This window comes from Coregonus lavaretus, assembly GCF_964263955.1.
Source record: "Coregonus lavaretus genome assembly, contig: HAP1_SCAFFOLD_1611, whole genome shotgun sequence".
Lineage (NCBI taxonomy): Eukaryota > Metazoa > Chordata > Actinopteri > Salmoniformes > Salmonidae > Coregonus > Coregonus lavaretus.
The window spans coordinates 15,130-27,300 of NW_028163319.1; the positions used below are offsets into that span (position 1 = coordinate 15,130).

The 12,171-nt window shown below is 52.9% G+C and overlaps 1 protein-coding gene across 1 annotated transcript; it reads right to left on the reverse strand.

The window, feature by feature from the left end:
- Positions 1 to 4,453: 4,453 nt before the first annotated feature.
- On the reverse strand, positions 4,454 to 5,077 carry LOC311118244 (histone H1; the record flags this gene model as incomplete). Its single annotated transcript, XM_084193085.1, has 1 exon — positions 4,454 to 5,077. One exon carries the CDS (start codon positions 5,075 to 5,077, stop codon positions 4,454 to 4,456), a length of 624 nt encoding a protein of 207 aa, XP_084049211.1.
- Between the last annotated feature and the right edge of the window lie 7,094 nt (positions 5,078 to 12,171).

Consider the following 12,171-nt stretch of genomic DNA (forward strand, 5'->3'; position numbering starts at 1 on the left):
TGTGAGCCACTGTGGTTCGGTTGTCTGACCAGACCAACACATCGCGACCCCGAAGGGTAGACGCGAAGTGGGTCAAGACCAGTCGCACCGTTTCCAACTCTAGGAGGTTGATGTGACGACCTGATTGAGGCCATGCACCTCCTATCGCTTGAGACTGACATGTCCCTCCCCATCCAGTCAGAGAGGCATCTGTAAACACTGGAATGTAGGATGACACCTTGCCCATCGGGACTCCGTGCGTGAGAACGCACGGGTTCCGCCAATAGTCCAGGTCTGCTCTTAGCGAGAGAGGAACCACCACCAACCGATGACGTTGACGCACTGGGTCTAGTCTTAGTTGGGCGAACCACCGCTGTGCTTTGCGCATATGCAGAAGCCCTAGCGGGACCACAGAGTGGGCTGCCGACATGAGACCCAAAAGTGACATGATCGATAGCGCCGTTACTGTGTGATTCGGACGACACTTCCTAAGGGCTAGTAACAATGCTGCCCTTCGAGGGTCCGAAATTTGTGCCCTCATCATTACAGTGTCTAGCTGTAGTCCCAGGTAGACAATCTGATGACTGGGCCAGGGTGCGCTCTTTTTCCAATTCACAGCAAACCCCAGACGCGTGAGATGAATCACTGTCTGTGTCGTGTGTGTGAACGCCAGCTCTGCTGACGGGGCGAGAATCAGCAGGTCGTCTAGGTAGGCTAATAGCCTTATCCCTTGACGACGCAGCGGTTCCAATGCCGCCTCCACACATTTGGAAAACGTTCGAGGTGCCAGGGCGTACCCAAACGGCATCCTCGTGAACTCGTACGCCACCCCTTGAAAGGCGAACCGCAGAAACTTTCTGTGGCGCGATTGTATCGGCACATGAAAGTACGCGTCCTTTAGGTCTATGCTTGTACAAAAATCTCCCTTCTGAACACATTCCAGTAGGCGTTTTGTCGTCAGCATTCGGAAGGGCCGTTTGGTTATGCTCTCGTTGAGAATGCGTAAATCCAAAATCGGCCTCACTCCCCCCGTCTTTTTGGGCACTAGGAAATAGGGCGAGTACAGCCCCTTGTTCCTTTGCTCTCGGGGCACTACTGTGACCGCCTCCTTCGCCAAAAGTTCCGTAATCTCTGACTTCAGAGCGGCTACTTTGTCTGGCGTTTTCATCACCGTTTCCACCACTCCCCTGAACGGGGGTGGGGTCCGATGGAATTGGAGGGCATAACCCTTCTCTAACGTCTGTTCTAGCCAGCGTGAGAGGGTACAGCTTCGACGCCACTGCCAGCAATGCAGAGAAAGCGGGTGCGCACGAAGCTGTGGTGCGTCCAGTAGGAAGGACCTGTATTCCTCTATGGCCCTCGCCGCCGCTATTCCCCAGCACTGGGTTGGTGGAATAGCCCAAGGCGGGCCCCCTTTGAAAGGGAGAGGACACATCAGCTCGTTCTGGGTGAGTCGGGGGCTTTGATACGTTGGTTACGACCGTAACTCCAGTAATCTTGCCCTCCGTGAACGCAGCACGGGTCTGAACTGCACTGTCTGAGGTACTGGCCTGAGACAGAGCGCTCTGCCCGGAAAGCGATTGCGTCATCATGTCATTGTCTGACTGAGACTGCCGCTTGGAATGAGACCCATCCTTTACAGAACTCAACAGAATCTGAAAGGTGTGATCTCTGACTGATACCACACGGTGGTGCCACAATGCCTCTTTACTGGTCTTAAGCGGCTGTTCAACGACACACTCAATGTGTGGTGAGCTGCGCTCAGAGCCATGGGCATTGATACGTTCAGAATAATTCGGAGGCGTCCATACCTTGGTTATACCTGTAACCCTGGTATTCCCGCTCTCCGTGAACGTCGCACGGGTCTGATCTGCGCTGACTGAGGCATTAGCCTGCAGCAAGGCGTCATTCCCGGCTAGCGGCTGTGTCTTCATGTCACATTGGGACAGAGACAGCTGCCTGCTGAATGTGAGGTATCCTGAGATAAGCCAAGACGGTGTCTTGGTATCTTTCCTCCCTTCACCTCCTGTGTGCGTTCAGCTCTGCACCTCTGGTGGGCTGAACTACGCTCAGTGTGGTGAGTATTAGCGCGTTCAGAAAGAAGTGGGGGCGCCGATACACTGGGAAACTTCGTCACCGTGGTAATCGGGCCCTCCGTGAACGCAGCATGGGTCTGAATCGCACTAACCGAGACCTTAGTCTGCGATAGTGCGCCATCCCCAACTAGCGGCTGCGTCATCATGTCTCCTGACTGAGACTGCAGCCTGCTATGAGAGGCACTCACTACAGTACTCCTTGGAGTCTGTAATGTGAGGTCTCTTTGAGATAAACCAAGACGGCGTCTAGGTATTATTCCTCCTTTCACCTCCTGTGTGCGTTCAGCTCTGCACCCCTGGTGGGCTGAACTACACTCAGTGTGGTGAGCCTGGGCGCGTTCAGGAAAAGGTGGGGGCGCCGATACACTGGGCACCTTCGTGACCGTGGTAATCGGGCCCTTCTTGAACGCAGCATGGGTCTGGGTCGTACTAACAGAGACCTTAGTCTGTGATAGTGCGCCACCCCCAATGTGGTTATTATCAGCGCGTTCTGAGAGAAACGGGGGCGCCGATACGTGGTTACGCCCGTAACCGTAGTAATCAGGCCCTCCGTGAACGCAGCACGGGTCTGAACTGCACTGACTGAGGCGTTAGCCTGAGACAGAGCGCCGTCCCGGATAGCGGTCGCGTCATCATGCCATTATCTGGCTGAGACTGCAGCCTGCTATGTGAGACACTCACTACGGCACTCCTAGGAGTCTGTAAAGTGAGGTCCTATAAGGTACACTTAATACCTTTTATATACCTGCCTTATGTGTGCATTCAGCAACGCACCATGGTGGGCTGAGCTGCACTCATAGTGGTAAGAGAGAGAGCGAGAGTGAGGAAGGTCGAACGCTCTCGGATGTATTATGGAAAAGGGGCTCTTTCTTGACAGTGTCAAGTAGAGCCAACTCTTTATTACACACATCAACAAAAAACATTCTCCTCCATACACTCAACGGTAGAGTGGGGGGGGACAGTGGGCTCGGTCACAGCAGGCGCTGTGCCGTCTTCCGTTCTCTCCCCCTCGCCTGTCATAAACGGCGTCTCTTCTGGCCGCCCTTCGGGTGATGCCAGGATGACGCTTTAATGACCTCTCTCGCCGGCACCTCTGGCGCTGCAGGGGGGGGGCGAGGCCCGCTCCCTTGCTGCTGGAGGCCGCCGTCTGACGCCAAGCTGTAGCGAGAGTAACGGCCGCCCTTCCTCATATCCACTTCCGGGTTGGAGGGAATGGGGGGCAGCTTAATCTCCCGCTGTTTAGCAGCCCACTCAATGAGACCTGAGAATTCAGGCACAGAGAGGCTGTGGCGTCATCATCCAGGGATGTAATGACCTCACAATTTCCCGAAGGAAAAGGGGTGTTAAACATCTGGGTCAGTGTAATGAATTGTTCCAATAGAATATTCATTTCTTCCCCAATAGCCCTGTCATCTCCTGAGTCAGTGCCCTCAGATGATGCCTCAGCTGAGACTAACACTGATAGCACATCCTCAAGAGGAATATCCTCCCTAAAAATGTCCAATGCTGCTTCCACTCCTTCAAAAAAGGAGGGCGCAGCTGGCGCATAGTGGGGGATTGATGAAGCTGTCCCTGGCGTGCTGTGCCTCTCAACCCACGAAACAGTGTCGGGGGGGGTCGACAGCCGCCAAGGGGAACAGCGACATTGAGCTCTGAAAAGAGCTTTTGTTAAATGCTTACCTTGGATAAGCTTGGTGTGCTCATTGTAGGAAGACGTTGATGGCTGGATATCAACGACGAGATCTTCCTGAGTCTTCTATGGCTTCTTCAATTCTAGTCCAGTCGCTGAAGATAATGGGAGGCAGATTGAGGGAACGGGGTTCCTTATATAGGGACACCTGTACTCCTATTGGCTGTAGGTGTGTGCATAATTTTGCTTCAGGCTGTTCTGCCCTAGGGCAGAGGGTAAACCACTAGGAGCAGAGCTCCCCTATGGGGCGGAGCTCCACGATATAGAACTGCCTCTGAACGGGAATAGCCCAGTGGCTCATATATAAATATGGCTGTTGAGGGTGCACTCGTGAGTTTGAATTCGAAGCCACTATAGTATTGTTATTACATGGCACTTGTAACACATCACAGCAGCCTGCCTCTGAACGGGAATAGCCCAGTGGCTCATATACAAATGGCTGGTGAGGGTGCACTCGTGAGGTCGAATTTCTAAGCCATTTTGGCCCTCTATTATATTCCTCTCCCTTCGCACACACCCAGAGTGGGACGATGTTGTGTGCGTAAAAGTAGCCTAGTGTGCGTAATTTCTTTTTCACGACAGATAGTACATGGAAATCAATGCGCTTTCTATGGAAAGAGGTGGGTGGCTCTTAAAAGAGCCTTTTGTGGTACAACATGTGTCGAGTAGAACACTGTTTGTAATAGGTTTACTTCTTCTTGGGGGCTGCCTTCTTGGCCTTGGCTGCCTTGGGCTTGGCGGCTTTGGGCTTGGCTGCCTTTGTAGCCTTCTTGGGGCTCTTGGCCGCCTTCTTGGCCGCTGCGGCGGGCTTCTTCACCTTCTTGGGGCTCTTGGCGGCCTTTTTGGGTGTAGCGGGCTTCTTGGCCTTCTTGGGGGACTTCTTTGCGGCGACGGCCTTCTTGGCTGCTACCTTCTTGGGCTTCTTCGCCGCGGCGGGCTTCTTGGCGGCCACCTTCTTTACTTTGGGAACTGCGGTTTTCTTGGCGGGCTTCTTTGCCTCGACGGCTTTCTTGTTGAGCTTGAAGGAGCCGGATGCACCGGTGCCCTTGGTCTGGACCAGGGTGCCCTTGGTGACGAGGCTCTTGACTGCGATCTTGACGCGGGAGTTGTTCTTCTCCACGTCGTAGCCGCCTGCCGCCAGCGTCTTCTTGAGCGCGGCCAGGGACACGCCGCTCCTCTCCTTGGAGGCGGTCACAGCCTTGACGATGAGTTCTCCTACGCTGGGTCCCGCTTTCTTGGGCTTGGCTGCTGCCTTCTTCTTGGGTGCCTTGGCCGGCGCTGCGGCTGCGGGTGCTGGTGCGACTTCTGCCATGTCTGTCTGTCTGTCTGTCTGTCGTTTGGTCCGGTACACACACACACACACACGGTCTGCGAGGAGTAGTTTGCTGTAGACGCTGCTCTGCGCTATTGAAGCTCCACACCGAGCAGGGGGCTGGCCTTAAACGCGACATGAGAACCATGTAGACTCAAGGCAACCAGCTCGGCTTCTCTGGGCTGGCCAAATGCTCTTTCACTTGTGTTTTCTGTTCGCCTATATCGGCCCGAAAGTCACCGACGGAGCCGTGTTTTTGGTCCAAAAGCGAACGGCCCAGCGAGCAGACTTGTCTCCGTTCAGAATAAAGTAATGTGGGCCGCGGAAGGGCCGTGCATTTTGTTGCGGCTCGCTCAAAACCTCACCGTTCGACTGTCGGGTGGAGCGGTGCGCACTGGTTTTCCTGTGCTATTTGTCTCCTAAATGGCCTAAAAGTGCATCCGATTGCGAGCAGCACTTGTTGTGTAGTGAGCCGAGATGTCTGGCAAGGGAATCAAATGGTTTGGGGTCCCCTGATGTGGTCAGGGGTGTTTTAAAGAAGCGCTCTTTTGGGGACCTTAAAACACATGCACCTGTGAGGCCTGGCTGAGACTAGTGTTGTACCTCAAGTTTCAGGTTGTATTCGTCATATGTACAGGATCCACATGGTATAAACAGTCCTACGACATGCTTACTTGCACTATGTGTGTGTGTGTGTTATTGTATTAGTACTTTTTGTGCACTGGCAGTGTGAGTGTTGTTGTTGTTGTATTTGTAGCCGACTAGTTACCGGAGTGTAACTCCAGTTCTATGAGTGGAGCGGAGCCCCATAGGGGAGCTATGCTCCTAGTGGTTTACCCTCTGCCCTAGGGCAGAACAGCCTGAAGCAAATTTATGCACACACCTACAGCCAATAGGAGTACAGGTGTCCCTATATAAGGAACCCCGTTCCCTCAATCTGCCTCCCGAGATATTATCTTCAGCGAGACTAGAGAGGGTCGGTAGGGCCTTAAGTCCTATGGGGCTCCGCTCCACTCATAGAACTGGAGTTACACTCCGGTAACTAATCGTTCTATATCGTGGAGCTCCGCCCCATAGGGGAGCTATGCTCCTAGTGGTTTAAGGCGGAGCGAAACGCTCCAAAATGTACTCCCTGCCGAGCCTAACACTTTCCATTAAAAAATGAAAAAAGGTCAAGCCCAGCAATGGCTGCAACCAATTCCCGCAGTACTGCGACTAAGAAACCCATTAGGGCGTCACAATATACCGCGTCATCGGTTATAGACCCGCCCCATCTAGCTCAATGGCAATGCCAATGGCTAGTGGGCAGATCATCAGAATAGACGCCGTGCTAATCTGTACCAGCAGCTAGCCGTGCCTCAATATTCTGTGACAACACTATCGTCCACTAATGTAATGACATCAGTCACTCTACATTAAGTGTCCAACAGACCGCCTTACTCACTCTATGGAACCCATAGATTAGTAGGCAGGAACAAAATATAAAAGTCATACTATCTGAATCAGATAGATGACCTCACATTCTGTCAGTTCAATACATGTCTCTATGTACTGACCCTGAGTCAAGAGACATGCCACAGATAGCCTTTCATCCGAAGCGGACCTGATAGAGATCTGTCTATCGTCCTGCTTCTCTTTCCTCTAGCTCAAGATTCTCTTTCAGCTATGCTGAATGCAATCGAGCTTGAAAGTTGAAAAGCCTATTCTTGACATAACACGTTTTCCTAACCAAGGCGGACCTAATTGGAACCTGTCCAAGGTCCTGCTCTGTCCTCTCCTTTTTAGCTCAAAATCGCCTTTCAGCTCTGCTGAATGCCGACCGAGCTAAAGAGTTGGAAAAAACGTGCCATAATATGTTCCTTCTAATAAAAGCGGATTTATGAACATGGTCACAATCCTGCTTTCTTTCTCTGTTTCTTTCTCAAGATCTCCCTTCAGCCACGCTGAGTACAGATCGAGCCAAAGAGTTAGAAGACATATCCAACAGATAGAAACGAATAAAAGGAGACGGTGTCGACCAAGACGCCGCTCTACAAATATCCACTACCTCTGTACCTCTGAAGAGGGCAGTAGAAGCTGCTACTCCACGAGTGGAATGCGCTTTAATACCCTGAGGCGGTTGTTGCCCCGCCGCCTCGTACGCCGTCTCAATGCCTTCACAAAGCCAATGAGACAATCGCTGTTTTGAAAGTGGTCTACCCAATGCAGCCGCACCGTGACACACAAACAGCTGAGGCGATGACCTAATCGCTGCTGTGCGCTCAACGTAACACGCCAAAGCGCGTACTGGGCACAGACAATGAAGCTTTTTCTCACTCCTCTCCCCATGGGGAGGGGGATAAAAAGCCCACAATTCCACGGTCTGTGATCTATATGCACTGTTAATAACCTTCGGCACAAATGCCGGGTTGGGACGTAACACCGCTCTGCTCAAATCGCCATTAATGGCAAGGCAGTCGGGTCTCGTCGACAGTGCACTCAAATCACTGACCCGCTTAGCGGTAGTCAAGGCGAGCAACAGCGCCGTCTTGATAGACAGCATTTTGAGGGGTATTTGATTCAATGGCTCGAACGGCGACTTACATAGCGCTTCGAGAACCAAAGCCAAATCCCATCGGGGCAGCGTAGCTCTAGGCATTGGCCTAAGCCGTCGCGTTCCCAATAAAAAACGTTTCACTAATGGATGACTAAACAGGTTTTTCCCGTTAAACCCTTCATGACCAGCTGAAATTGCCGCTGCAAACACTCGAATGGTGGAGGGCGATTTCTGCTTATCAAACATAGACTGCAGGAATGAGAGCACACTCTCTACCTGACAGCTCATGGGATCTACGTCCTGTGTGTTACACCACTGTGAGAAAATCTCAGGGAGAACCATAGGGGACACTGCGCGTTCACACGTGACGCGAACAGATCCACCTCTGCTCTCCCGAATTGTTTCCAAATTTGGAGAACAATGTCTGGGTGCAGACACCACTCGTCGTCTCGAGGACCCCCTCTTGACATGAGATCTGCCCCTACGTTCAAGTAGCCCGGAATGTGCGCTGCTCTCAACGAGCGAAGGTGCTTGTGAGCCCACAGCCACAATTCCTCTGCCGCCCTGTGGAGGGCAGGAGACCTGACCCCTCCCTGGCGATTTATGTGAGCTACTGTGGTCCGGTTGTCTGACCAAACCAACACATCGCGACCCCGAAGGGTAGACGCGAAGTGGTTCAGAACCAGTCGAACCGTTTCCAACTCCAAGAGGTTTATGTGCCGACCTGATTGAGGCCATGCACCACCTATCGCTTGAGACTGACATGTCCCTCCCATCCAGTTAGACAGGCATCTGTATACACTGGAATGTAGGATGACACCTTGCCCATCGGGACTCCGTGCGTGAGAGCGCACGGGTTCCTCCAATAGTCCAGGTCTGCTCTTAGCGAGAGAGGAACCACCACCAACCGATGACGTTGACGCACTGGGTCTAGTCTTAGTTGGGCGAACCACCGCTGTGTTCTGCGCATGTGCAGAAGCCCCAGCGGTACCACAGAGTGGACTGCCGACATGAGACCCAAAAGTGACATGATCGATAGCGCCGTTACTGTGTGATTCGGACGACACTTCCTCAGGGCTAGTACCAATGCTGCCCTTCGAGGGTCCGAAATTCGCGCCCTCATCATTACAGTGTCTAGCTGTAGTCCCAGGTAGACTATCTGATGACTGGGCCAGGGTGCGCTCTTTTTCCAATTCACAGCGAACCCCAGACGCGTGAGATGAATCACTGTCTGTGTCGTGTGCATGAACGCCAGCTCTGCTGACGGGGCGAGAACTAGCAGGTCGTCTAGGTAGGCTAATATCCTTATCCCTTGACGACGCATCGGTTCCAATGCCGCCTCCACACATTTGGAAAAAGTTCGAGGTGCCAGGGCGTACCCAAACGGCATCCTCGTGAACTCGTACGCCACCCCTTGAAAGGCGAACCGCAGAAACTTTCTGTGGCGAGATTGAATCGGCACATGAAAGTACGCGTCCTTTAGGTCTATGCTTGTACAAAAGTCTCCCTTCTGGACACATTCCAGTAGACGTTTTGTCGTCAGCATTCGGAAGGGCCGTTTGGTTATGCTTTCGTTTAGAATGCGTAAATCCAAAATCGGCCTCACTCCCCCCGTCTTTTTGGGCACTAGGAAATAAGGCGAATAGAGCCCTTTGTTCCTTTGCTCTCGGGGAACTACTGTGACCGCCTCCTTCGCCAAAAGTTCCGTGATCTCTGACATCAGAGCGGCTACTTTGTCCGGCGTTTTCATCACCGTTTCCACCACTCCCCGAAACGGGGGTGGGGTCCGGTGGAATTGGAGGGCATAACCCTTCTCTAACGTCTGTTCTAGCCAGCGTGAGAGGGTACAGCTTCGTCGCCACTGCCAGCAATGCAGAGAAAGCGGGTGCGCACAAAGCTGTGGTGCGTCCAGTAGGAAGGACCTGTATTCCTCTATGGCCCTCGCCGCCGCTATTCCCCAGCACTGGGTTGGTGGAATAGCCCAAGGCGGGCCCCCCTTGAAAGGGAGAGGACACATTAGCTCGTTCTGGGTGAGTCGGGGGCTTTGATACGTTGGTTACGACCGTAACTCCAGTAATCTTGCCCTCCGTGAACGCAGCACGGGTCTGAACTGCACTGTCTGAGGTACTGGCCTGAGACAGAGCGCTCTTCCCGGAAAGCGATTGCGTCATCATGTCATTGTCTGACTGAGACTGCCGCTTAGCATGAGACTTATCCTTTACAGACTCAACAGAATCTGAAAGGTGTGATCTCTGATTGATACCACACGGTGGTGCCACAATGCCTCTTTACTGGTCTTAAGCGGCTGTTCAACGACACACTCAATGTGTGGTGAGCTGCGCTCAGAGCCATGGGCATTGATACGTTCAGAATAAGCCGGAGGCGTCCATACCTTGGTTATACCTGTAACCCTGGTATTCCCGCTCTCCGTGAACGTCGCACGGGTCTGATCTGCGCTGACTGAGGCATTAGCCTGCAGCAAGGCGTCATTCCCGGCTAGCGGCTGCGTCTTCATGTCACATTGGGACAGAGACAGCTGCCTGCTGAATGTGAGGTATCCTTGAGATAAGCCAAGACAGTGTCTTGGTATCTTTCCTCCCTTCACCTCCTGTGTGCGTTCAGCTCTGCACCTCTGGTGGGCTGAACTGCGCTCAGTGTGGTGAGTATTAGCGCGTTCATAAAGAAGTGGGGGCGCCGATACACTGGGAAACTTCGTCACCGTGGTAATCGGGCCCTCCGTGAACGCAGCATGGGTCTGAATCGCACTAACCGAGACCTTAGTCTGCGATAGTGCGCCATCCCCAACTAGCGGCTGCGTCATCATGTCTCCTGACTGAGACTGCAGCCTGCTATGAGAGGCACTCACTACAGTACTCCTTGGAGTCTGTAATGTGAGGTCTCTTTGAGATAAACCAAGACGGCGTCTAGGTATTATTCCTCCTTTCACCTCCTGTGTGCGTTCAGCTCTGCACCTCTGGTGGGCTGAACTACACTCAGTGTGGTGAGCCTGGGCGCGTTCAGGAAAAGGTGGGGGCGCCGATACACTGGGCACCTTCGTGACCGTGGTAATCGGGCCCTTCTTGAACGCAGCATGGGTCTGGGTCGTACTAACAGAGACCTTAGTCTGTGATAGTGCGCCACCCCCAATGTGGTTATTATCAGCGCGTTCTGAGAGAAACGGGGGCGCCGATACGTGGTTACGCCCGTAACCGTAGTAATCAGGCCCTCCGTGAACGCAGCACGGGTCTGAACTGCACTGACTGAGGCGTTAGCCTGAGACAGAGCGCCGTCCCGGATAGCGGTCACGTCATCATGCCATTATCTGGCTGAGACTGCAGCCTGCTATGTGAGACACTCACTACGGCACTCCTAGGAGTCTGTAAAGTGAGGTCCTATAAGGTACACTTAATACCTTTTATATACCTGCCTTATGTGTGCATTCAGCAACGCACCATGGTGGGCTGAGCTGCACTCATAGTGGTAAGAGAGAGAGCGAGAGTGAGGAAGGTCGAACGCTCTCGGATGTATTATGGAAAAGGGGCTCTTTCTTGACAGTGTCAAGTAGAGCCAACTCTTTATTACACACATCAACAAAAAACATTCTCCTCCATACACTCAACGGTAGAGTGGGGGGGGGGACAGTGGGCTCGGTCACAGCAGGCGCTGTGCCGTCTTCCGTTCTCTCCCCCTCGCCTGTCATAAACGGCGTCTCTTCTGGCCGCCCTTCGGGTGATGCCAGGATGACGCTTTAATGACCTCTCTCGCCGGCACCTCTGGCGCTGCAGGGGGGGGCGAGGCCCGCTCCCTTGCTGCTGGAGGCCGCCGTCTGACGCCAAGCTGTAGCGAGAGTAACGGCCGCCCTTCCTCATATCCACTTCCGGGTTGGAGGGAATGGGGGGCAGCTTAATCTCCCGCTGTTTAGCAGCCCACTCAATGAGACCTGAGAATTCAGAGCACAGAGAGGCTGTGGCGTCATCATCCAGGGATGTAATGACCTCACAATTTCCTGAAGGAAAAGGGGTGTTAAACATCTGGGTCAGTGTAATGAATTGTTCCAATAGAATATTCATTTCTTCCCCAATAGCCCTGTCATCTCCTGAGTCAGTGCCTTCAGATGATGCCTCAGAGCTGAGACTAACATTGATAGCACATCCTCAAGAGGAATATCCTCCCTAAAAATGCCCAACGCTGCTTCCACTCCTTCAAAAAAGGAGGGCGCAGCTGGCGCATAGTGGGGGATTAATGAGGCCGTCCCTGGCATGCTGTGTCCCTCAACCCACGAAACATATGTCGGGGGGGGGGTGACAGCCGCCAAGGGGAACAGCGACATTGAGCTCTGAAAAGAGCTTTTGTTAAATACTTACCCTATGGGTAAGCTTGGTGTGCTCATTGTAGGAAGACGTTGATGGCTGGATATCAACGACGAGATCTTCCTGAGTCTTCTATGGCTTCTTCAATTCTAGTCCAGTCGCTGAAGATAATGGGAGGCAGATTGAGGGAACGGGGTTCCTTATATAGGGACACCTGTACTCCTATTGGCTGTAGGTGTGTGCATAAA